We start from the raw sequence: 27,466 nt of genomic DNA on the forward strand, positions 1-27,466 counted from the left end.
TTTGTTAATAAATAAATAATTGAATTTATTTAAAAATAATTTGGAAAATCCAAAAGTGCACGCCTCATAATTTTTTTTTTAATAAATATTTATTAATTATTATTTTTGTTTATTTAATAACAATTAAACCACATCGAATCAGACCCTGAAAAATGAAAGGGTTCTATTCCTGAGCATACTCAAGCGTAAGAGAAAAAAAAGACTCGATTAGTAAAGTAATTCGGTCGCTATCGTGTTAACAAGAAAAAGGATCCGCACATACAGACACACGGACGTCCAAGACAGAACTTTTTTAAACTGTTTTTTAACTAGTTTAAATAACAAAAATGACATCAAAAATATCATGAACGTTAAAAATAGTGTTTTTTCTTAATATGTGTGTGTATGTATTATCTTACAAGTGCAATGTATGATACATAAAGACATTTTAAGTTTGAAAAATCAGATGTTTTGCGCGAAGTGACAGTAGTACCCACCTCAACGCTTCGCTTATGAGGCGTGCAAAAATCATCAAATAAATCAGTCACATTAAATGATTAAAGGGAAGTATGACGTAGTATTGCACGCCTCATAAGGGAAGCGTTGAGGTGGGTACTACTGTCACTTCGCGCAAAACATCTGATTTTTCAAACTTAAAATGTCTTTATGTATCATACATTGCACTTGTAAGATAATACATACACACACATATTAAGAAAAAACACTATTTTTAACATTCATGATATTTTTGATGTCATTTTTGTTATTTAAACTAGTTAAAAAACAGTTTAAAAAAGTTCTGTCTTGGACGTCCGTGTGTCTGTATGTGCGGAGGATTTTCTTGTTAACACGATAGCGACCGAAATACTTTACTAATCGAGTCTTTTTTTTTCTCTTACGCTTGAGTATGCTCAGGAATAGAACCCTTTCATTTTTCAGGGTCTGATTCGATGTGGTTTAATTGTTATTAAATAAACAAAAATAATTATTAATAAATAATTATTAAAAAAAATTATAAGGCGTGCACTTTTGGATTTTCCAAACTATTTTGTTTTATTCGCGCCTAAATACGATCGCGCGAATTCTATAAATCAATTGCGTTTAAAAACTGATTGCGATAGTCTATCATTGCTTGTATCTTTTCATAAATATAAATATCTATTCAAAACTTCGTCAATTATTTTTCGTTATATAACCTCCCATTCACTATCTAAATTTTCATCTGGTGATATTAAATTTAACCCATCCCTGACGCCATTTTTCATTTCTAAATGTAACTCTATATTCTCTAAATTCCACGTGTTGGGCAGTTGAACAACTTTAGGAACTAAATCGATAATTTTTTCCGTTTTCTTCTGCGCAGGTTTTTCAATCTTCGGTGTTTCTTCTTGTACCGGTTTTTTAGTCAGTGGTATTTCATTATCTATGGATGTTATGTCAACATTGGGCTTATATGTAATTTCTTCTTTATTTGTATTATCTGTGGAAGTTTTGATACTGAGCGATTCCAAATTAAGCATTTTCGCCAGAATTTTTTCTTTCTCTTCAATTTGCTTTTCTAGCTGGTCGTCATTTTGGTCAGGAATATTACTGAAACACACAATTATAAGTATATTAGTCGTTTGCATACTAAAGTTTCACAGAGTTTTCTTTTGATTATTTATCTACCCTCTAGTATAAAAATGTACAAATTTAAATGAAACTCAAAATTAACTGAATAATAGAAAATAGAGAATAATTAAAAATCGATAAATTCTCTTTAAAATTATATACATAGTTTAAAAATGTACATTATAACTACATGTTTATTAACAAATAACTTTTAATTTATAAACTAATTAGTAAAAACTATTTTTCCAAAATGAACTTATCATTTGACTAGCAATATCCAAAACTGATTGACCAGTTTTTGTTTAAAAAAAGTTTAAAACGTACCCATAAACGCTAACATTCATAACACACGGGCTAGTATAGCTCACATCCCTCCTCACGGGCGTGCAGTGTCTCGGCGTAGTTCCCCCCGACCCCACCTCCCTCTTCCTGCTCTTGCGACTGTGTATCAACTCCCCCTCACATCCCTTCTCCATTATACTGTTGTACAGTTTCAACTTTCTCTGCAACTCCTCCGATTTCACCCTCCTTATTTCTTCCACATCACTGGATACGTCTTTGAACTCGTTTATAATAGATTCGAGAACATTATCCGATATATCTCTGGGTAAATGTTTGATGGGGGGTAGTTCGAAGCATTCCTCCCCGTTCGGAACGTTGGTATCGAAGTCTGTCGTTTCGTTCCTCGTGAACAGGGCCATGGGTTGTTCTAGAACGCTCTGTATGTAGGGCACGGTCTGGTCGATGTGTGTGAGGTCCCGCACCGTGCTCACCGCTTGCTGGAGTGACGAAGTGAGCGATTTCGTCATTGCGCTTGGCTCCTCTGTTGGGTAAAGTATCCATTTTTACTGCTATTTTACTTAGAGCTACACACAAGCGACATCCAACAGAGCCATTGCTCACACACCAACAAGCGGTTTACGGTGATTTCAAAGTTAAGCGTGATAGAAAAATAAAAATGCAAAAATCGAACAAAAAATATATATTCATATAAGTACAATGGCCTTGCTGATATCGATGCTAGTACAGTTGTCCCTTTCACGCGTATAGAGAGTGAAAGGGACAAGTCAACCTAAATGAGACTAGATCTAAATTCATTGTTGCTACATCTAAAATTAGTAGATACATGGTAAAATTATATAAAAATTATAATCGATTTATAGTCGAGAATCGATGCTATCGACTACACGTCGCACCTCACTAAAACTACGTAAAATTAACAATAATACTTATCGTAATGGAATAAAATGCAAATTAAAACATGCAATAACAACGATTCTTAAAGCTAAACAAAGTACTACATTTACAAAGTAAGTACGAATATAAAGGCGAAGCCACACAATTTGCTCATGCAAGTTTGACACAAATACTGAATATTACAAAATGCAAAGCGGAATTTTCACATAATATGAAAAAATATTTAATTCAATAAAAAATACGAAATAATATTTAAATTCAATAATAAAAAAATGCATAGAGGAATGGAAGATACACAATAAATGTATATTATGCAAATATGTTTCAAATAGGACACAAATTACGTATTTTTTCTTAAATACATTTGTAATTCATTAATTCGATCTGAAAATGTTTGTGCCAATTAAAATAAGAACTCAAATAAAAATTAGTAATATTATTTTTTTTTATTCCTTTTTGGAATTTTGTCCAAATAAGTTTAATTACAACAAAATGATAGTGTTAAAAGTTACTACATATTTCAAAAAATTGCAATTGCAATTTTTCAAATTTTTTTTTTTTTGAATTTATATGTGGACATCAAGAAATATGTATCATATTTCTTTCTTGCATACGTTAGTTAAAAAATTATGGCACAGTATAGGAAGATAAGTTGAAAAATATGAATATAAGTAGTAAAGTTATTTTAAATAACTCATTTATGTGCAAAAAAAAATATATTTGCATATTTGTGACTGCAATTAATATTTAAACATACATTTCTATAACTAGACTTAACTGTAAATGTAAAAAAAATGCTACAAAAATATATTTCACTCTTCCACGTTGGTCCTAATTTGGTTTTAGTTAAGGCACTTAAGTACTTACGATTAAAATACTAAAATAACGCTATGGTAGAAAATGTAAACAAAACTACACTCGGGTGGAAAAAATCGCACACCCCCTACATTTTAAGTTCAACCTCAATTATTTTTATGTTCCAAACATATATGGAAAATATGACGTATATCAAATGAAAGCATATATAATAAGCTTTCTAAAAATAGCAAGTATGTACTATAAAAAATAATTTCAAGATCAAGTTATCAAGATCTTTAGCTAATACTAGGTTCCATTTTGGGTCGGATTCTTACTTCAGATCAGACAATTTGATAAAAGACAAAAAATCTATACAAAATGTAGCGTCAAGCAAACATAAAAAAATTGTATTAGATAAAACTGTGAATCGCTCGATCATAGGCTGATGTTATTTCGAATGTACGACTGTACAAATTCTTTACGGGAATTCACAAAATGCGATTTTTTTTAAGGGGTTGTAATTTTTTTGTGTTTTTTGTTCATTTTATTCGTCCAAATCGAACTTTTTTCATATAGGTGTTTTTGGAACGAAGTTCCTTATCGCGCGTTGTGAAAGGGGGCTAGACGGAAAAAATTCTTACGAAAAGTTGTCACGACACTTTTTCTAACATTTACGACCCTTTTTAAGCCTTCGTAATTTTTATATTAATAAAGTTGTCGTGATGAAAATTCTTGATAAGAAAGTTCAATAGTAACACAATACGTGTACCATTTTAGAAACATGATTCCATGATATTTTCTCGATAGAAAAAAATAATAAAATTTTATTACAATTCCTTCACTAATTAATCGAAAGGAACTTCGTTCCATCCGGGTGTCCCTTGACACCTCTCAAGAGTTTTGTTTACATTTCCCACCCAACTATTACTTATTTTATTGACTACTGCTTAGCGGCGAACAGACCTTGCGCAAGCGCAGCCGGCTCCGGCTTGTGCGCGAGGCGGACCAGCGACCTCTCGCCCTCCAGGACGAATATCTCGTCTTTGTTCACTGATACTGAGAGGATCCTGTAGGGAAACAATAATATTTTTAAGCATAGCTTCTATCGCGGGCCTTGAGCGCGGGGACCAAATCGAGAAATTCCGTAACGAAAAAACCTCACGCTCCCCACTCCGACGGGCGCGGAGGTGTGGCTCGAAGGCATGCTATGCAATAGCTTTACCGCGGCAGTTCCCGAGTGCCACACGTCTTTTTTTATTATTTTTATTAGAAGGGATATTTTATGGAGTGAGAATTTTTTTTTTTTTTTTATGAAAAATGTAGATTTTTTTGTTTGTTTTGTAATAGATTGTGTTAAACTTGTACACTGACACTGAGAAGATTTTGTGTGTACAGAGATAATTTTAATATTGCAAAGAGTAAGATTTTTTTGTATATTCGTAATGGAATTTGTTTTCTATAACAGATGATGGTGTTGACGTTTTCCTGATTATGATTTTGTTACTTTTAAATAGGACAAATTAGATTTGTATGTTTGTCATGGAATTGTTTCTAAGGGGAGTTTTTTTTCATAGCTACATCTCGCTCGTTGTGCGACACCAGGAAGTGTTCACACGTGTGGGGGTCAGCTAGTGCATGTGTCAGTCTGTCTGTGTGTCACTCACCGCCGCAGATCGTCGACCACCGCCACCGCAGTGAGCGACCTCGGGTCCAGCACGTACAGGAAGTGCTCGTTGTGCGACACCAGGAAGTGTTCGCGGAACACGTGCAAGGGCCCAAAGTTGTATTCCCGGTCTGAGTGGTTGTGCTTCTTCTGCGACGGATTGAGGAGCTCCGCTACGGTTAGCGGGTTTGATATCGCCTCCTATAAAAAATTTAAAAATTATAAGTGGCTACGGCAAGTAAAAGAAACAAACTATGGGTGGCTAATGGCTATGGATATAATGGTTTTATATTCTGTTTTCCATACTCAAAAAACATTAAAATGGTCATTTTATAGGAACAATATTTTTCACAATTTAAATTAAATTTTTCACAATTTATTAAATTATTTTTCACAATTAATTAATTTATTAAATTTTTCACAAAAAGTTTTTTTTTCACAATTTTAATACATATTTTACATTACCTTAAACAGCAGTGTCTGCAGCACGTTCCCCGCGCGGTCAGCCCGCCACAGCCGCAGGCCGGCGCGCGCGCAGTACGCGGAGGGCCCCGCACTCGGAGCCCCCGGGGCCCCTGGGGTCTGACCCCCGGGACCCCGTGCGTACGAATGTTGGAACACAGCGCCCAGCGCGCAGAGACTGCAACACACGATTTGTAGTGTTACAATTTGTTTTTTATTACGTAGCATTTAAATTAATTACGACATTAAAAAGTAATCAAGGTTAATACTTTAGTCAGCTATTAAACGGCATAAGTATTAATTCGACACTACAAAACGATTAAAAATAACATAAACTTCAAGAAAATAAAATTCCTCCACCACTCAGTATGTGTCCAGGTGAATTAATTTTATATATTTCGTCGTTCGTTCGTCGTATTTTATAAAACACTTACTGCCGGTTTCACAATTTCTAAGTTTGTTCTGTCTAGATTATCTAAACAGCAGCGTGTTCTGGTGGTAGCACATCTGCACTATCTCCCCCGACTGCACACATGAGCCCACTCCTCACCTCTTCCTCTCCTTCTTGCCGAGCTGGCTGACGTGCCAGCGCTGGTCGCGGCGCTCGCACACGATGCCGCGGTACACGCTCGACACGAGCAGCGTGTTCTGGTGGTAGCTCATCTGCACTATCTCGTGCTGTTCGTTCACTATCTCCATAGATTTGCAGAGGTGCTGCAAGATATGAGGGTGTTGTCAGTCAATCTGAATTAATTAATTAATTCAGTTAAGTACGTATTTTATACTAGATTTTCAATCACGATTTCCATTGATTAATCAAGCACGCATTAGGAATTTATTAATTTGTACTGTCACGAGCAATAATATATGCCTAGGGGGCGATGTGCAAAAATATCTGTCACTAGAACTAATTCAATAATATCTGTCTGCCCGTATACAGCAAAAATATCTGACATTAGTAGGCAGCATAATAAATTGGCATCAAAATTATGTGACGAAAATGTACAGCAAATAGGTAATTGTGACAACCTCTCACGGCAAAAATATGTGACATCAACTAGGTGGCAATAATATCTGACACAATTTCATATTTCTGTATTTTCATCGATTCCTCACACAAAGCATAAATATGTGACATCAACTAGGAAGCAATAATATCTGACACAATTTCATATTTCTGTATTTTGCATCGATTCCTCACACAAAGCATAAATATGTGACACCGACTAGGTGGCAATAATATCTGACACAATTTTATATTTCTGTATTTTGCGTTGATTCCACACAAAAAGCATAAATATGTGACATCAACTAGGAAGCAATAATATCTGACACAATTTTATTTTCAATTTAATAGATATTGAATTAATACAAAATAAATAAATTTTATTTTAACTACGTTGTTTTAAAACATTATTACCATATTAATTAATATGTGCCGTCGTTGTATACTATATATTGTATGTCTAGATATTATATCCTACTAGCTTAACACCCGCGGCTTCGCCCGCGTTTTCAAAGAAAAACCCGCATAGTTTCCGTTCCTGTGGGATTTCCAGGATAAAAGCTCTCATAAGCGTTAATCCAAGTTACCTTCTACCTGGTGCATTCAATAAGTACCTAGCCTCATCGCCAGAGGGCGCTATTTTTTCAAAAGAGGTTTATCACAGTGTAGCTCATTCTTTTTTAATTATTTTTTTTTTATTTTCATTCTAATCCCTTCATTTGTTTTAATTTGACAACTTATGGAAGCGAACGTGTCGATCGGTTTTGCAAAAATGGAAAAAGAGCAATATCGTTCGGTGATTCGATTCCTATTTTTGGACGGGAAAACGCGCATCGAAATCAAAGAGCACTTGGATTCTGTGTACGGTGACTCTTCTCCATCGATGGCCACCGTCAAGAATTGAAAAACATAAAAAAAGTCCATGATCTCGTATTGGCAGATCGCCGATTGAAGGTTCGGGAGCTAGCTGAGACTGTAGGCATTTCAGAAGGAACAGTGCAACATATTCTTCACGAGGAACTCAGCATGAGAAAGCTATCGGCGCGATGGGTGCCGCATTTACTCCCACCGGAAAACAAGCGCAACCGTGAATCCACATCGGAGACGTGTTTGGCGCTGTTTAAGCGGAATCCAGGGGAGTTTTTGCGTCGTTTTGTGACCGTCGATGAAACCTGGATTCACTGGTACATACCAGAGACCAAGGAGCAATCAAAACAATGGATCCAGACCGGGGAACGTACCCCAAAGAAGGCGAAAACTGTAAAATCGGCCGGAAAAGTTATGGCCACCGTTTTCTGGGATTCACAAGGAGTGATCTACATCGATTACCTTGAGAAGGGTAAACCAATTACAGGGCTTTACTATGCCGATTTACTGGGCCGATTCAACGCCGAATTAAAAAAAAAACAACCCCATCTGGCTAAGAAAACGGTGCTGTTTCACCACGACAACGCACCGGTTCTCACGTCTGCCGTTGCCATGGCCAAATTGGTCAAATTACGCTACGAATTGCTGCCTCATCCACCGTATTCTCCAGATTTGGCCCCTAGTAACTTCTTTTTGTTTCTTAACCTGAAAAAATCACTTGCCGGGAATAGGTATGGATCAAATGAGGAGGTTATCGCCGCCACGGAGGCCTATTTTGCAGAGTTTGAGAAAACCTATTTTTCGGACGGGTTAAAAAAAGTTGAAACATCGCTGGGCTAAGTGTATCAACCTAAAAGGAGACTACGTTGAAAAATAAATTGCCACTTTTCCAAAATATTCATATACTTTTTGTAGGCTAAGTAGATATTTATTGAATCACCCTCGTATGTGTGTGCCAAATTCCATTGTTTTCTCTTCTTTTTGTGTGAATTAGTACAATAATTAAAACAGGTATTATTTATCCACATTTCTGTGTATTTAAAAATAACAGTGGGTCTTATCTTAAGTGTATAATTACTCAACTCAAGTTGATAATGGGGATTTTTTGACTTGAGTCATGTAACAAACTCGTTGTGATACGTTCTGTATGATATATTTCTATGCAGAGTAAATTGCATGTTAATACAATGAATTATGTTTGTACGAAAATTATTATATTTTTAGCCAGGTCTATCGCCTTCCAGCGATACAAGTATTTTTTAAACTGTTCCACTAGTTTCAGAGATTATTTAGTATGAAATTGTTCCTCTAATATTCAACTATAGATATATGAATTGCATCCATATATTATGTATTAGAAAGCATAGTGTTCATCACACAATCATTTTCTATTACTGCTAATTACTATGCTACTACGTCACATAAAAACGAAGTGCAGAGTGCATTAACCTTTAGAATTATAAACATTCATTCACGCACAATAGTAATGATAACAATAATTTGAAATTTGAACCAATTGAACGATAAAAATATAATAACAAATTAAAATAATTACCAGTTTATCATATTTAATGTTTCAATAATAACGAAATTAGCGCTATACACCGATAAGACGAACGGAAGGTAAACATTAAAAACAATGACGTGATGTTATTATTATTTAATATTTAACTTTCATTAACTCAAATTTGGTAAATATGAGATACCAGTTGCTAACTGCACACATACAGCGAAAACTAAGTCTCAAATATCAATAAATCGACGCCCCCCGCGAATAATCCGGTAATCGTAAAAGTGAAAATGTTCAGGAAAAATAAAAAACCATTTTTCCTTAATAACTCCATTAAACAAAAAGTATCAGAGACTTTTAATATCGCATATGGAAGCTAATTTTTTCAGCTATCTGGTTATTTCAACAAAATTTAAGTAGTCCCAAGGGCTTCGTTATAATTTAGCTGGATGCATTTTACTATACTAGTGTACGTCAAGCTCTGGTCAGTAATGTCACTTACGATATTGTTCGTGTAAATTTATATTTTCGACGGCAACAGTAATATCTTGTTGCGCTAATATTCGTGTTATTTGTTTTGTATACTGAACATTTGTAAAAATCTATTATTTGGTTATTCGATTGTTTAACAGTAACGTACATTTTATTGTTATAACTATTACTGTTTATTCGAATAGTTTACTTAAGTATTATTTGATGATTATTATAGTATATTTTATGAAATACAGGACATTTTAGTAAATGAAACAACTTTGGATTGTTTCACAAAACACGATAGTTATTATTATTATAAAAAATAGACACTGCACTGAAGACCTATTACACATGATTACATAATCATGAAAATTATACTATGGTCCTATTACAGTTAAAAATTTAATCAGAATCCTCATCAGAACCTCACAGAATGCGAATCTACCGTGACCAGTCAATACTTGTGTGGTGTGGTGTGTGATGTCTTTTTCCCGACTACCTTATATGCAGCAGCAGCGCTTGGGAAAAAGAGCTTCGTGACTCCGGCCGTTCCTCCTACATCGTATCTCCTATCCCATTCGCTGATCGTAGCCTGTCTCAAAATACGCTTGACGAATGAAACAGGATACAGATCGTAATCCGGTTTCCTCCTCAACCCCAGAGCGGCCTCCTTGGCTAACTCGTCAGCCCGTTCGTTCCCCGCCCTGCGTGCGCCTTAATCCAAAACAGGGAGACCTCCCGCCTCTGCAATGCAGCTTTTCGGAGGGCCGCCCGTGTTTGTACAGTCAGGGGATGAGGGGAACTCAGGGTAACCGCCTGGAGCGCCGATCTGGAGTCAATAAGGACACCGTCCTTTGCCGCTCCACTCTTGCAGGCTATGTCTACTGCTCTTTTGAGCGCTAGGAGCTCAGCCTGATAGACGGTACAATACGGTGGCAACGCAAGCTTAATTGCCTTTGTCTCGGCATCACCTTTCCATACGGAAAAGGCGGCTCCGACTCGACCCTCAATCTTGCTGCCGTCCGTATAGACCCTGTGCAGCATAGGTGTCCTCATTTATCAAGCCGAGCCCCAGCTCTACCTGCTCTGCCGAATGTGGGTCCTCAATCGCAAGAGCCATTCGTTCCACCTCCCTGTCCCTCAACACCGCCGGGTGCGACACACCCCTCTTGATCTCATAAAGCCTCGAAGCTTCGAGTATCCTGAGGTCAAGAGGGAGAATCCCAGCCAACAGCATCGCAGAGTTCAGGGAGACAGTCCGATATGCTCTGCAGATCTTCTGGGCAAAACCCCGTTGAACGGTGTTAAGCCTCTTTTGGACCCCCATCTTTTCCGTAATGGGTGCCCGAGCTGCTGATGCATACAAGATAGTCGGTTCTATAACTGCGATATATATAGTCTTAACTACTTGGGAGTTAAGCCCCCAATTTACTCTAGCTGCTCTTGCTAATAGCTTATAACGGGCGATTGCCTTTTTGCAAACGCTCCCGACGTTTCGGTCAATATCAGGCCGCCATCAATAGTAAGGCTCAGTATCTTAATACTTTCGAAATATTGGATGTCCACACTCCCCATTACAAGTCGTGGCATGTCAAATTTTAATTTTCGTGACGAGAGCAGGGCACATGTCTTGTGTGGTGCGAATTTTTGTTTATTTCTGACACCCCATTCGTCAATTTTCCTCAATGTGCAGTTTGTCTTCGTCTCTACTTCTAAAGCAGTATCTCCATCAAACACTAGCACAATGTCGTCGGCAAAAGCCTGACAAAACACATCCATCTCCTCTAACATCCACAGCAGAGGATCCAGCAAGAGGACCCACAGGAGCGGCCCACCTATGGAACCCTGCACGCACCCCTTGTTGGTCTCTCTACTCACTTCACACCCGCAGGTATGCGGGGGACAAGAGGTGTGAAAGTTAGGTAACTTTCATACCTCTTCCACTCAGGTATCTGCTGATCACCCGCCTTACGTTCCCCGGACACCCATCTTTGGCCAACCGCACCTTTATGACTGGCCACCAGGCGCTGTCGAAGGCTCCCTTTATGTCCAGAAATACCACAACAAAAATCTTCTTCTCCTCCCTCTTATTTCTGATGTGGCCCACCAGTATATAGAGGGCGTCCTCGGTGCTCCTCTGTGGCATGAAGCCATACTGATGGGGGCTTATAATTGTGGGCAGCAGGTAGAACCTGAGTCGGACGACCAGCATCTAATGAAGATGAAGATGAAGGTTTCGATGTGGTCTATTCTGATGCCTGCCTCGTTTAGCTATCAAACTTTCATCTCTTTTAATTTTTCTAAGGCCGTGTAAATCATTTGCTCAGTAATAGAAAGTGTTTATACCTTGCATAATACCTTACATACCAATACCTTACATACTTGCACTCCATAATGAATGTATCTGGAAATCGATTTCTTAATAAAACCCCGAATAAGCCTGTACTAGCACTTACTTAAATAATGTAGAAAACCATTTACCTGAATAATATCGTAACAATGTTTACTGTCGAAGCATATTGATATTATTTTTCGTAAAGATCTAAAACCATATTATTCGTTTAAAATACATTTTAATGTTATTTTATGGAATATACGCGTAATTTTTCATATCTTCGTAAATAAAGATAGAAAAATTCTGAAAAAAATTTACATGGTGTATTTTAACTTCTAGATGCCGAAAAACGCATAACATGAAAAACCCCGTAATAGGTCATTACCGGATTATTCGCGGGGGGCGTCGAAATATTTGACAATATAAAGCGAAGAAAATTTTCATGTTATATTTTTAGGAGAGTTTTTAAATAATCAGAATTAGTTTAATATCATAAAATAAAAGCTAGCTTTCCACCCGCAGCTTCGCCCGCGTAATTAAGGAAAACGGGGATAGTCCTACTGTTCATAAGATTTTCCAGACAAAACCTATTATGTCCTTTCTTTGGTCTCTAAGTATATCTCATATCAGTACCAAATCACCAATTGTCCAATTGTCATCTAAATTGGTTCAGCAGTTACAGGTCGCAGAAAAGACAGACAGAAAGACCAAGTTACTTTACATTTATAATATTAGTCAGGATAATATGAAAGACTAATGCTAAAACTTACCATATAAAAGTCAATTTCAGTCATAATAATAACTCCGTCCTTATCTCCAGAGAAAAGCCGCATTCCATTTTTGGACCACTCTATTGATGTTATTTTGCTTTTGTGTAGATCACCAATGGTGTACCTAGAATTGAACAATTAATTGTTAATGATTAATGAACCATGAGTGCAATGATTATTTTGTGTAGGATTGCATATAAAATCAAGGAAAAAGTTAAATTGTCTTTATAATATTAGTTAAGGATAGTCAACTGCAATTTTTTTTTGCATGAATTTGATACAAAACATTTGATCTTTTTATTATGAATTTTATCTGAAGGACAAGCATTATAAATCTGTGCTCTATAGTTGTATGTGGAAGAGAATCAACAAAATGGTCTAATTATCCTGTTTGTAAAAATATACTTATAGTTCATAATATAGAATAGGATTACCTACTTTTAATAAATAATAATATTAGTTTAAAAAAACTAAAAAACACGCTTTTTATAGAAAACCGAACTAAAAAATAGAAAATTTTTATCAAATTAGTGTATTGTTTAAAGTGGGTCAAAATCGCGCCCAAAGAAGTCGGTTACAAACATACAGGTGAAGCTAATATAAAGCGTGTAAAAAGGATAAGCTACACTATATTACCTCTCCACCTTTGGTTCCACTTTAGGTTTAAATGTATCGGGAACATTTTCAGGATGTTCCTTCGGTATTTGAAACACTGTCACCTGTCCTGCCGCATTGCCTGCTCCCACCATGTAGTCTACTGTACTCACTATCTTTACAAATGTTATTGGTGATGTGGAGGCCTGAAATAAATATTTATTAGAAAACTAGCTGAGCCGCGCGGTTTCACCTGCATTGCTCTGCTCCTGTTGGTCTTAGAGTGATGATATATAGCCTAAAGCCTTCTTCGATAAATGGGCTATCTAACATCGAAAGAATTTTTCAAATCTGACCAGTAGTTCCGGAGATTTGCGTGTTCAAACAAACAAACTCTTCAGCTTTATAATACATATTAGTATAGTATAGATAACATCTTAAAATGAAACAATCATTTTAAAATATTTTTTTTGATACAGGTGGTTGAGATTAAAGTTAGATAGATTACTTATATAGTATGTTGTTCTATATAAAAACAGTTTAACAGGTACCAAGGAAGTTATAGCATAATATCACAATGCATTTCTGAAAATGTGAAATAAGGAATTAAATTTTCAAGATACATATGTGAATAAACACACGTAAAGTAGAAAATAATCAAAAATTGTTCTTGTAAACTTTTTATATTATGACCCATATTGTAGGACTACCTTTGAGCCGTTGGATTGAGTTCTACTTAGCTATGCAATTTATTGTGCATATTCAATATTCATTATTGTTGATACTCTAACAATTGTATTCAATACATAATATATATACTTGCAATTCAACATCAGTATGTACGGACTATATTTGGCGACTTAATAATACTTTTATGGTTTGCTTTAAACAAACTATATTTCATATAATATAAATAGTTTTAAAAACATTCTCGAAATTTAGCTAAACTAAACAGTTCCAGAATTTTCTTAATGATCTGAAGCCTAATATGATCACAACAATACTGCTAATTTAACAAATTGGTTTAAATCCAAAATCTTGCGAAATAATTTATTTACAAGTGTTACAAGGTGACCGAAAACTTAGTAGGAAGTAGGTATATTTAGTATTTACCTCGCATCTGAGTCGCTGTATGTTGCCTTTTTTCCTATCATACCAGTACACTAAGCCCACATTCGTCCCCAAGGCTATATATTCACTTACAGCATCAACACAAGTCAAGCACAGTTCATTAGAAAATATGCCAGTCTGTATCTTTGGAGGTATAAGATTCAAAATATGGGAACAAGGAGTCCATTCTCTCACGAAACCCTCTTCTGCTCCACTTGATACTTCCATTTTGTTTTTGTTTTTACAATCAATTCAGTCTGTCGTGGTTAAAATATATTTTTGTTAAACAATGCATTTCTTTTGAAAGTATTTGCGTAAATATTTTCAATATTTTTATGTTATTATGTGACAGCAGCTGCAGTCAGCAGTAGTGAAGAAAATCAAGATTGACACTGGAATGTTGGCAGCAAGCAGTGTTAGCAACCTGAAGTGAGCTGATTATCGTACCAGGGGCGTAAAATTATCGTACATTAGGCGTTTTTGGTTCGAAATTATCGTACTTTTTAGAATAAAGTCAATTATATATAAATAAATCATATAAATTGTAATATTGATAAGTATGCAAGTTCTCTATAGTTAATCTTTGTTTAACTACCGCTGTCAAATCAACGAGACACTGAAACCCAAACGTTTTACGTGCCTTAATATTCATTATACTCTTTGGTTTTACGCGTGGTACAGACTACAGACCTGAACCGATTCCATTTCCACTTTATGTTCAATAAACGCGCCAAGTTTAAAATTCAATCTAACAAAATTTCACTGTTCCCATGAAAATTCGATATGAAACACGTCAAAATTTCATATATTTGTTGGGTGAAATAATATAAATTCTCGAATTTTGCCTGATAGAAATTATCGTACAATCAGCGTACGATAATAACATGCTATCGTACATCGTACGTAGGCACCAAATTATCGTGTTTGTACGATAATTATCGTACGGTTGGGAACGCTGGCAGCAAGCAAGGGAAATGTAAAAGTCAAAAGTGACATTATAATCTAATAGCGGCAGTACACATGGGGCCAAGGCGTTGGGCCAACGTGTTGGGAAAAAATGAAGGATATCAAGATTCCTGTTCACACATTGGCGTACTGATCATTCTGCATTGGCGCTTCAAGGATGGACGTAGTCCGTAGAAGTTCTTGCAGCCGCGGCAATTTATTTATACAGTGCGTTTAATTATTACGTACATGTGCATCAATAACAATGAGTGTACCTACTCTGCCGTCTGCGATGATACCATTTTCCAATCTCTATTGTCCTTTTTTATATCTGTATAAATAAAACATTATTATGTTTAGATTTTTTCAAATGTTTAAAATGTGTACATTTTAGGTACATTTAATTTAATTTTAACTACCTATAAAACGAAACTTTAAAGATTAGATTTTAGATATTATTATATTAAATGATAATATTATTTATGTAGGTAATAAAGCACAATTTGATCAAAATCATGCTCATTGTATATTGTTATTTAATTTTTAAGAACAAGTAACTTTTTAATACTATTTTACTCATTTTATAAATATATTCATTTTTTTATCGCATTGTATGAAAGTGAGATAAGAAAAACATCTAGAATAATATAATAAATAGAAAATAGAACATCTAATTTTTTGAGTCATATGGTTTTATTTTTGTGTAGTTCATGCCGTGGATTCCAAATTATTCCTTCATGTCGATACAATTCTACGAATTGTAAAACCTCGGCGCCGCCATCGCTATCGGAACATGGTTAAACGTAAATTTCATTGACGCGCAACGATACTGTCTCCGCTGACGAGTAACAACAAACTGAACAAGACACCAACGTGTGAACGCTGTTTGTGGAGCGCGCCAAGATCCTTTGATGTGTGCACAAAAAACCGACAACATTCGGTTGGCCTGCCAATATTGGCGCCAATTATGCTAATGAAGCCAACATACCGCCAAGTGGCTCTCTACACGTTGGCCCAACCCGTTGGCCCAACACGTTGGCCCAATGTGTACTGCCACCATAAGTGTAATAGTAATTACACAGATAAGTAAAGAACATGTCCAAAAATATATGAACCAAATACCCAGGCTGTTTTCCAATTGCAGAGTATAATGCGACTCAGTGCCGCACAATGCCGAATTATGCTGATGCTTAATTGGAACATGAAACGCACCAGCAGGTTAATAATTGGTTGAAAAATATTTACGGTTAATTTAAGTAATTTGGATTTTGATTATTTCATTAACATTTTTTTCAATGTTTGTACCTTCATCCAAACTTGTATTTAATTTTTTTAACACAATTTGAATTAACTTTGATTATTTCGAAAAAACTACAATAAAACGAAAGCTTTAAAATTTTTTCCAACAATTAATAATTGTACTAACGATAAATTGATTGCACGCATCAATTCACGCGCATTACTTTAGATTACCAATATGGTTGGCACCAACCGAATCGGAGCGTCTGTAGATGCTTGTGCGGGCGATTGTGCGAAGCGTTGCTGTAGTTGGAACATTCAACGTTAAGCATTATGCCACATAATGCGCTCTAGTGCTGTAATTGGAAAACACGGATTATGTAGTCAAACGTATTGAGATTTTAAAATCTAGCTACATGAGCCACATACTTTAAATATTTGATAACCGTTATAAACAAATATCCTTTAATTTAATATAAAAAATACATTTTACACGTAGTATATATTAACCAAGATATTAACTCAAAATGCCTTTACACAGTTTTTTTTATTTACAAATTTAAAGATCAACCACAAGGAAATAGGCACGTAATCAGTTTTGAAACAGTTTTACCAACATAAGAACGCAAAGTGCTTATCGACGTTTCGGCGTATTCAGTATTGTACATTTGTCATTTTCTTGTCAAAGTGAGACCGTGGATGTAGAGATAGACGATAACTCAGTACTTACTTAATTAAATAATTAATATTACTTGCTCTGTGATAATTACTTAAAATGGCAGAATCCGTAACAGAAATCCCGATAAATTTGGAGGAGAGTGTGAAGGAGACGATACAAAATGTAACAGATAAAGCACCATCAAGTATTGAAGGAGTAGCGATTGCGTACTTAAGTTTGGTGATAATGGCTGTTTTACCCATATTTTTCGGATCTTTTCGATCAGTGAAATACTTAAAAGAGCAAAAAGTAAGTAAATAACATATTAAAGAATGCATCAGACCCTTGGCTATAAGAATTTCATGAATACCTTTCATTATTGTATGCGATTGGCGATTTATATTATTGTCATCGTGGCATTCACGAGCTCTTATAGATGAATGATTTACTAATATTAAATTCTATAATAGTGGTGTAATATCTTGATCAAAAAATATGAATTGTTTTTATTTTTATTAAAAATTATTTTCAAAACTAATTTTTCATATCTGTCATCTTTTGGTCTTAGACATAAAAGCATACATAGCTAACATAATATACTTAATATTTTGTATATACATATTAACAAAGTCAACAAATCTCACTCTTATAGCTTCCACCAATAAACAAGCTTACACATAATTATAAACCTGAATTTATTGTAAAAACAAGTCATGAAATGAAAAACACAACATGGATCGTAAGATTCACTTTACAATTGTTGACATTTAATACCTTAAAAGTTTATTTCTGTTTGTATTTTCAACACTAAAAATATTATGTATCTAAAAATTGGTTCTGGCCTTGGCTATAGTATCTGTGAAAGGACAGTATTAAAAAATCAATATTATTCATTATGTTAATAACTCAGGCCCCCGGAATCACATAATCACAATAGAAAATCTATTGTGTCGTGGACCGATCGGGCCGTTCGGAACTCAATGGGTTAAAAATACAGTAAAAGCTCTTTATTCACAGGTAATAGCACAGAATATATAATAGTACTACGTACATAAGGTTTACTCCCGAACAAAAGTCAACTTTAGGCATAAATTATAGCTATAATAGCTCAGGGTTGGTACTCGCCGCCGATTTATCATAGGTACGCAAACACACGTCACGCGACCGACGCGGACGCAGTGAGCGCGCGGGCGGCGAGTGGCAGGCAACCGGCGCTCGACTGCCAACTCAGTCGGCAACGGCGCGAAACATACCTTGACATCGGAGAAAAACCCCCCTGGTAATAGGTTCTGTAAATGTGCTGAGAATAGAAAAACCATGAATATGGAATAAACAACGAAATATCAAGCAAATACACAAATAAATCAGTTTAATTGAAGTTTTTGACTATACATATTTATTAATTACTATTAAGTATTATCTGCGAATAAACAATTTTAGGCCGCGAATATAGGAATTAGGTCACATTTTTTAAAAGCACCGAATAAGGAGCTTTAACTGTAATATAAGATATTTTTTTAGGAATCTGGTGAGCGGCCTGAGACAATGTCCAACAGGGATGCACTTATGTTCCCACTGGTCGCTTCATGTGCGCTCTTTGGCCTCTATATTTTCTTCCAATTCTTCTCCAAGGAGTACATCAACCTTCTATTAACGGGATACTTCTTTTTCCTTGGAGTGCTGGCCCTTAGCCACCTTCTCAGGTAAGTTTTTATAATTTTATTCAAAGATAAAATAATATCTATCTCATTAATATTAAATTAAAACTATTTGTTCATTGAATTATTAAAAAAATACATCATTTAACAAATTTAGGGAGCTGTTCCAAATTTAGTTCCATTCCATGAGAAGTTTACATATTAAATCATTTAAATATATAATTTACGACATGTATTAGTCTATATTCTGAAATTAATGAAAAAACACATCTCATTTTCTTTATAATTTAAAATGATGTTTTGCTTTCAAAGCCCGCGAATGTCATTTGGCTATTTGAAGTGAGTACAGTTTGTTTGTAATATAAGTGTATATTGTAAACATTTAAATTATTTAATTTTGTCGGTCAGTGGCAGCAGTTGATGAATGTACAGCATCATTTTTTGTTCATTCATTTACCATAATCCTATTTAAATCAACAATAACATAAATAATTGCTGTATTTCATTTATGTATGATGATATAAACACTTGCAACAATTTGCGAAATTTCATATTTTTCTCATAAACTTTTTTAATAATTTTTTTGTATGGCAATATTATCAAACAAAATTTCTGTAGTATTAAAAAAAAGTTGCTGTACAATCCTCAATATTTTTCTCTGTTGGACCATGATTTATGTAATAATAATAAGTCAGAAGAAGTATCGAAATGGAATAAAACCAATGCCACCATCAAATGACGAAATTTACGAGGATAATCAAAATATAATTTTATATTATGGCCCTCTATAGTTCTAAACAGATCCCCTTATGAGTCGTGTGGCCATTAGTTTTTCGATTCAAGCCAGTAGTATTATATTATGTTTATGTATTGCCATTTACCTGAAACTAATTTCCATCATGTTGACAAATTTTCCACACAGCAACCATAACTAATTACTTCAGTTTCATTCACTTCACTATTAATAGTGAACTTAAATATTTATTTTTTCATTTGTTGTACCATACTATTTAACATTTAAATACAAGATAGAGAAAATGCAAAATACGATTGGCTGCCTTGCCTAAATGTATGAAATACTAGCTTTCCGCCGGCCGCGGCGGCTCCGCCCGCGGTTTCAAAGAAAAACTCGCATAGTTTCCGTTCCCGTGGAATTTCCGGGATAAAACCTATCCTATATTACTCGTGGATAGTGTAGCTTTCAAATGGTAAAAGAATTTTTAAAATCGGTCCAGTAGTTTATGAGCCTATTCATTACAATCAAACAGACAAAGTTTTCCTCTCTCTTATAATATTAGTGTAGATGAATGAAAAGCAGCTGGCTGTATATAAAAAATAATGATATTTTCTTACATAATTTATCTTATCTCTTTACGCGTGTTCGCCGTTCGAATGTCCCTTCATGACAAAAAAAATCTGTGTTCTTTTTATGTATTGAATTGAATTTTGTATTTGGCATTTGGCAAATAGTCAATAAAAATTTTCTTCTACAGCCCCATAGTAGCCGTGATGATGCCGGCATCGGTACCCAAAGTGCCGTACCACATTCTCTTTACCCGCGGCGATCGTGACGTCGTCAACTATAAGTTCACGTCCTATGACGTCATCTGTCTGCTTATTTCATTCGTTTTCGGCATCTGGTATTTGCATAAGAAGGTAAGTTTGTAAATATTTTTTTTGTGTGTGGATTTTCAGATCATGAATATATAAACAGAAACAGTTTCTTTATTTTTTTTATTTGATACCCACTTTTTCCTTGATAAACCTATTACATATATGGCTTAATGTTTACCTAATATAAGGAAAAATAAATACATAATAAATATATTTTTACTTGGTACCATTTCAAGGATAGCAATTCCCAATAAAAATAAATTATATAAAAAAATATTGTAAGTAAAATAAAAAATAATACAGCAACTTGTAAATCTCAAATACAGATTATAAAGTTTAGTATTTTTTAGCTCGAATATAATTTTATGTATGTTATTAAATAGGCATGTCTGCTTTTCTTTATTTTTGAAATGAAACTTCTTTAGGCGCTTCGAGAATAAAATTTAAAGGTTGAGTAATGGCAATACTGTCACGTCATAGATAAGGTGACGGTTTTGGTACCTTTGAATCTTGCCAAAGAAGTTTCACTTCTGACAAGTGTGTTCGGCACACACGCTCTTTTTAAATATTTATACTTTAAATATTGATCTTTTCAGCACTGGATCGCCAACAATCTATTCGGTATTGCATTTGCGATCAACGGCGTGGAACTATTGCAACTGAACAACGTAGTGACTGGCTGTATCCTCCTCTCGGGGTTGTTCTTGTATGACATCTTTTGGGTGTTCGGAACTAATGTGATGGTCACTGTCGCCAAGTCCTTTGAAGCGCCTATTAAACGTATGTATATGATTTGTCACATATAATATTGTTACATATGTTTATTTATAAAAATGTGGAAGAAACAACAATAAGTAGATCACTAAAGTTAAAAATTAGAACATAAAGTTGTTTATAGTAGAGCCATTTTAATAGGCAACATTTGACAGTTCAACAAAATTCAACAATGTAACCTAGTAACGACGACATAGAATAACATGATATTTCGTTTTGTTAGAACTGCACATTTGCTTAACTTTTTTCAAATACGATTACATATTTATAATAATAATGACCGATACAAGTAATTTTAAGATTTCATATTACTGATAAACCATTCTAAACATAATAAACAATTTCTGAATTAAAGAACTGACGTCGCTACACTTTTGTGTCAATAAACTTTTTTTCTTTTTAAATACCAGAGACGTTACTCTAAAAATCGAAATCTGACATCTAGAATCGAATGCATTGATTACTTGTGAATAAAAATCATCATTTAAATTAATTAATGTGTTTCAAGTTCGATTGACAAATGTTTCAAGTCAGTATCGATTAATTCACTTTAATCGATGTTTTTAAGCAGGTTACCTCTCTTCGAAGATAAAATTGATAGACGTCAAATGTTGCCTATTAAATTGGCTCGACTATAGTGTATTTTTGTACTTAATGTACTGATTTACTGTGTTAATGTCTCTTATGTGCACAGAAAAATATTTTGTTTTTGGGGGGTAGAAATATGATATTGTGGTCTATGGGTCAGAGATATATAATACTCCATGATATCATGAAAATAGACATTAAAAGTTGAGTTGCTAAAAAAATGTTTAGTTTTCTTACTATTAGTCTGTTAACCTTATATATCTTTATCTATGTTCACTAAAATATATTGTTTTACATGTTATACATTTAAGACATTACAGATTAAGAAGTTATGAATATTTGCTAAGATATATCCATTTTTCGCAGTGGTATTCCCCCAAGATCTGCTCACCAACGGTCTGAACGCAAGCAACTTTGCCATGCTTGGCTTGGGAGATATTGTAGTGCCCGGCATCTTCATTGCTTTGTTACTTCGCTTTGACAAGAGCCTGCAGCGTAACTCGGAGTTCTATTTCAGGTAATATTTTGGTTATATTATAGTTTTTTTTGGTTTTGTAATGTGTGTTTTGTTGAGACGCCCAACGACCGGACGAGTTTATACGTTCGCTAGCTATGCAGATACTGAACCATTCTGCGCACGCGCGGCCTGTGGATAGAGAGCATAGCGTACGGGATGTGGGTGGGAATAGGTGAGTGGTTTACTTTAATCAGTCGTAAAAATTTCGATTGACAGAAAAATTACGATAAGTCAGGAAAAATTACTATAAGTCAGGAAAATTTCCATAAGTCGGGAAAATTTCGATAAGCTGGAAAATTTCCATAAGAAAGGAAAATTTCTATACGTCAGGAAAATTTCTATAAGTCGGAAAATTTCGATTAGTAGGAAAATTTCCATAAGAAAGGAAAATTTCTTAACGTCAGGAAAATTTCTATAAGCCAGGAAAATTTCTATATGTAAGGAAAATTTCCCTTTGCCGCATAATTATATAGATAAGGAAAATTTGTATAAGTCAGGAAAATTTCTATACGTCAGGAAAAATCCATAAGTCGGGAAAATTACGATAAGTCAGGAAAAAATTATATACGTCAGGAAAATTTCTATAAGTCAGGAAAATTTCTATACGCCAGGAAAAATCCATAAGTCGCGAAAATTTCTATAAGCTGGAAAATTTCTATAAGGAAAATTTCTATAAACAAGGAAAATTTCTATACGTGAGAAAAATTTCCCTTTGCCGCAAAATTATATAGATAAGGAAAATTTGTATAAGTCTAGAAAATAACGATAAGTTAGGAAAAATTTCCATGTCAGGAAAATTTCCATACGTCGAGAAAATTTCTATAAGCTGGAAAATTTCTATAAGAAAGGAAAATTTCTATAAACAAGGAAAATTTCTATAAACAAGGAAAATTTCTTTACGTCAGGAAAAATTCTATAAGCCAGGAAAATTTCTATATGTGAGGAAAATTTCTCTTTGCCGCAAAAATTTCTATAAGTCAGCAAAAATCCATAAGTTCCGTACACTTAGATTGGTTACAAATTTAATACATATGGCATTTCTTCCACGATCATACAGCAAAAAAAAATAATTTAATTGCAATTTTATCATTGTTCCGGACCATTGTTCCGGACCTTGTCCGCAACAAGGTTGCATAATGCATAATGAGATTTATTTTCGTCCCAATGACCAAAATTCACTTGACCGTAGTTTGACAACTTTTGGATTTTTAACTTTGGATTTTGAACTTATGGATTTTTGCTGACTTATAGAAATTGTTGCGGCAAAGAGAAATTTTCCTCACATATAGAAATTTTCCTGGCTTATAGAATTTTTCCTGACGTAAAGAAATTTTCCTTGTATTTTATAAAGCATTTGAATGCCATAAAACCAAAAATATCAACCTAATAGAGATATTGGCCGATTAAGAAGAGCTGGAACGTCAACACATTTAAACATTGCACATGTGTAGTGTCTGTGAAGACGTCATAGTGCATACGCATCATGAAAAGTCTGTCTGTCTCTCTCGCGCGCAGACTAGCTTATGAGGGTGAAGGGGACAATTATTGTTTTTATGTTGCAATTGTTTATAAATACAGGGTGATGTAATTTAAACAAAGACGTTAGGTATATCTACTACTAACAATATTCGACGAGATACTTCGCGGCACGCGGATAAGAATATTTTTTTACTTTATCTAGGTTAATTAATTATGTAATCATTTTAATAAGTTTTGTAAACAAAGTGTAAACGCCGTAAGTTAAAATTTTCATTCATAGCTGAAAAATACAGCTTTTATTGTAATGTAGCTTTATCTCTTACGTGCTAGGGTTTCGCTTGTATTGTTTCTTGTGAGTTAGCGCACGTGTTATTTGTATTGTTTATATCGTTATTTTGAATATGACATGAAATTTAATTATTATTTGATAATTGAATGATTATCAATACTATATTACAATTGATTATGAGAATAAATAATTAAGTTCATCGATTGAGTTACTTTTAAATTGTAATTTTACATATAAATTATATTTATATAATTTTACATAGAGCTTTCATAATTATATTTATCTACAACGCACTCATTTTACAATTCAAGTCTACAATAATTAAACTAGAGTCGCATTTATTTTTGAACATACTGTATAGTAAAATTGCATATGTGTGAGTACTGTGAAGATGCCAGCTTTCCTTATTCGGCCAGTACAGGGTGCCCCAAAATGGGTCGCGAATGAATTTTTTTTTATTGAGTTCTCATTCTGATAGTGAAATAATGTTACAGTTCTTTCTACGGATGGTTTGATAATCAATTTATATTATTAAATTTCATTGTTTTGTGAATTTACAAAATTGTTATTGACGAAAAAATAGTTTTTTTTATGATAATATTGATTTTGGAAATGTTGAAAATAACGATGACTGTCCCGTAGGGCGACGTTCGCGGCGTACGTGGTGGGTCTGCTGGCCACGATCCTGGTGATGCACGTGTTCAAGCACGCGCAGCCGGCGCTGCTGTACCTGGTGCCGGCCTGCCTCGGCACCCCGCTCGCGCTCGCGCTGCTCCGCGGCGACATCAACGCGCTGTTCAAGTGAGCACCCTGTACACTGTAGCCGCTGCTGTACACTGTAGCCGCTGCTGTACACTGTAGCCGCAGCTGTACACTGTAGCCGCAGCTGTACACTGTAGCCGCAGCTGTACACTGTAGCCGCAGCTGTACACTGTAGCCGCAGCTGTACACTGTAGCCGCAGCTGTACACTGTAGCCGCAGATGTACACTGTAGCCGCAGATGTACACTGTAGCCGCAGCTGTACACTGTAGCCGCAGCTGTACACTGTAGCCGCAGCTGTACACTGTAGCCGCTGCTGTACAATGTAGCCGCAGCTGTACACTGTAGCCGCAGCTGTATACTGTAGCCGCTGCTGTATACTGTAGCCGCTGCACTCGTGACAAACTGCAAGGGGATTCACGAGCTCATCCTGTATATTGCAGCTTTCTGACATCCATTTGCATCACTCTGTATCATCAGCTTTCTTTAAAGTAATAGTGCGAGGCTTCAAGCGTACCTTTTTTATTTTTCTGCAATTTTTTTCCCCTGGTGTCAACTTTGTATTAAATTGATTCGTTTCTATAACACATCTTTTAAAATGGATTGTTCGAATAACAATTTATGAAGTGAAAATTGTTTAGGCGCGTTGAGATTAAATTTCAAGGTCGCGTCATGGAGTAAGGCGACAATTTTTGTATCTTTGAATCTTGCAAAAAAGTTTCACTTCTGACACGTGTGCTCGGCACACACGCTTTTTTTTTTACGACATTCATATTCATGTCTTAAGCAAAAAATTAAATATTCTGTTTCAGTTATGAAGACCAGCCGGCAATAGAGGAGAAAGCTGACGCGAGTAAATCGAAGAAATCGGATTAAAAATTGATTTAAAATTCAACCTAAGCACAAATTTACAGCACACCATGATATAGTACATAGCGAGGGACCAGGGTTGCTCGGATTTTGGTATTCTTCGAAAATTTTGAGACTGTTAATTATGGAAGTCGGAAAAATGTCAACTTGGTAACAAGAAATGTCAAACCTTGTTCGCTGCATGTCAAGATTTGGAATGACGGAAAGCGTTGTTCGCATGTCAAGATATATTAAAAAAAAAAAAATAAAAAAAAGTAATTTCAAAATGTCAACTCTATAAAAAAAAAACTAGCTGTTAAGAGGTTTAAAAATGTTCTTTGTATATCTGTGTAAAGTGCGACGCTATGTTGTGCAACTCATTCTTATGTGTAACTTATTCTATGTGATAGAAATAAGTAATATTAGTCCCTAAGGTTATATACAACCTTCAGTTAATTAAAATGTGGCGCAACGTTGCTCTACATGTAGCGTAACATACATTTTATAGATATAAAGTATAAACCACAAAATAATGTGGCTTTTTGTGCTAAAGTCGGTATTTTCTCATTGTATCTCAGCTTTAATATTTGAGTCGTATTTCCTTGACTTTCAAAATGAAACTTTTTGGTGATTTGGACTTCCATACCTGTATCTTCCAGGGGTATTGTATTTTCGCATAATGATTAGGTAAAACGCATTATACATATTAATATATTTTGAATGGCTTGTGTCTGTCCCTCCCTTAAATCAAATCGTTGTAAATATATTTTCGTAGGCAAATTGCGTGGATAAGTTATTTTTGTTATGTTTTTTTCATTTATCAGAATTTACGAAAATTATCATCTCTCTATTTTGTAAGGATTCCTTCGTTAATATTATTTGCATAATTTTTTATTGTATGTATGTAATGGCCGTAATTTATTAGTCGTTTGTTGGCAGTGTAAGAATATTCGTGAATAATTCGTATAAGTATTTAAAATAAAACTATATTCATATTATACGCAAATTTTCATACAATTTTGGTGTAATTAATAATTATTATATTAAAGATATAATATTTAGGTTTTCAAATTTAGTAACTACATACTTAGGTACAGTTTTTAATTCAATTACGATGCCTAGAATGCATTTTTGTCAATTTAATTTATAATTTCTGTTTAACTGGACTGTCTTGAGTTATTTTACTCATTAAATAATAAGGGATAATAAAAAGCTTGTAAAAAAAAGGATTGAATAACATGTTTTGTGCTATGACGTCACAAAATACGAATATTCTACACTGCAAACATAACTTTATTGCGTCTTGTAAGTGTGAACTTGTAACGAATTTATGTAACGACGTTCGCCGAAAATGGGCTAAGTAATAAATATTTTAAAATAATAATTTGCGTTTTATTTTTCAGCCACAAAAACCATTTAAATAAGAAGTACTAAAAATGTTATAAGTAGGTATATTCTGTGCAAAATTCTATGAAATTTCAAATTATAGTTAAAACTAGCTTTCCACCTGCGGCTTCACCCGCTTAGTAGAAAACTTAACAAATTTTAAACTAAAACCTTCCTCAAGAACAACTCTATCTTAAAATGAAACTGCATCAAAATCCGCTGCGTAATTTGTAAGATTGAAGCATACTTAAATTGCCGCGCTCGAAAATGCCGCGGGGCGAACCGGAGCTGTCAGTTTTTGAGAGCGCAGTGCGCACTGGAGCAAGGAATATAC

At 34.7% G+C, this 27,466-nt stretch overlaps 2 protein-coding genes across 2 annotated transcripts; one reads left to right on the plus strand and one right to left on the minus strand.

Annotated features, from left to right (window-relative positions):
* Positions 1 to 1,029: 1,029 nt before the first annotated feature.
* Positions 1,030 to 14,779, minus strand: LOC149481918 (WD repeat-containing protein CG11141). Its single transcript, XM_089705118.1, has 9 exons — positions 14,380 to 14,779; positions 13,309 to 13,472; positions 12,673 to 12,796; positions 6,261 to 6,424; positions 5,714 to 5,888; positions 5,250 to 5,449; positions 4,549 to 4,652; positions 1,915 to 2,413; positions 1,030 to 1,569 (listed from the first exon to the last, which is right to left on the minus strand). The coding sequence occupies exons 1-9, from the start codon at positions 14,602 to 14,604 to the stop codon at positions 1,167 to 1,169; spliced, it is 2,058 nt and encodes a 685-aa protein (XP_089561244.1). The 5' UTR covers positions 14,605 to 14,779; the 3' UTR covers positions 1,030 to 1,166.
* Positions 14,780 to 17,327: 2,548 nt separating this feature from the next.
* LOC149481919 (signal peptide peptidase) lies at positions 17,328 to 27,130 on the plus strand. The gene is made up of 7 exons (XM_089705141.1): positions 17,328 to 17,527; positions 18,740 to 18,921; positions 20,370 to 20,532; positions 21,087 to 21,270; positions 22,219 to 22,369; positions 24,780 to 24,938; positions 25,710 to 27,130. Exons 1-7 carry the CDS (start codon positions 17,336 to 17,338, stop codon positions 25,771 to 25,773), a joined length of 1,095 nt encoding a protein of 364 aa, XP_089561267.1. The 5' UTR covers positions 17,328 to 17,335; the 3' UTR covers positions 25,774 to 27,130.
* The last annotated feature ends 336 nt before the right edge of the window (positions 27,131 to 27,466 follow it).

Source organism: Colias philodice, chromosome 16 (genome assembly GCF_061535455.1).
Source record: "Colias philodice isolate Cphi_HAF_F1 chromosome 16, ilColPhil1 Martin Lab GWU primary, whole genome shotgun sequence".
Classification (NCBI taxonomy): domain Eukaryota; kingdom Metazoa; phylum Arthropoda; class Insecta; order Lepidoptera; family Pieridae; genus Colias; species Colias philodice.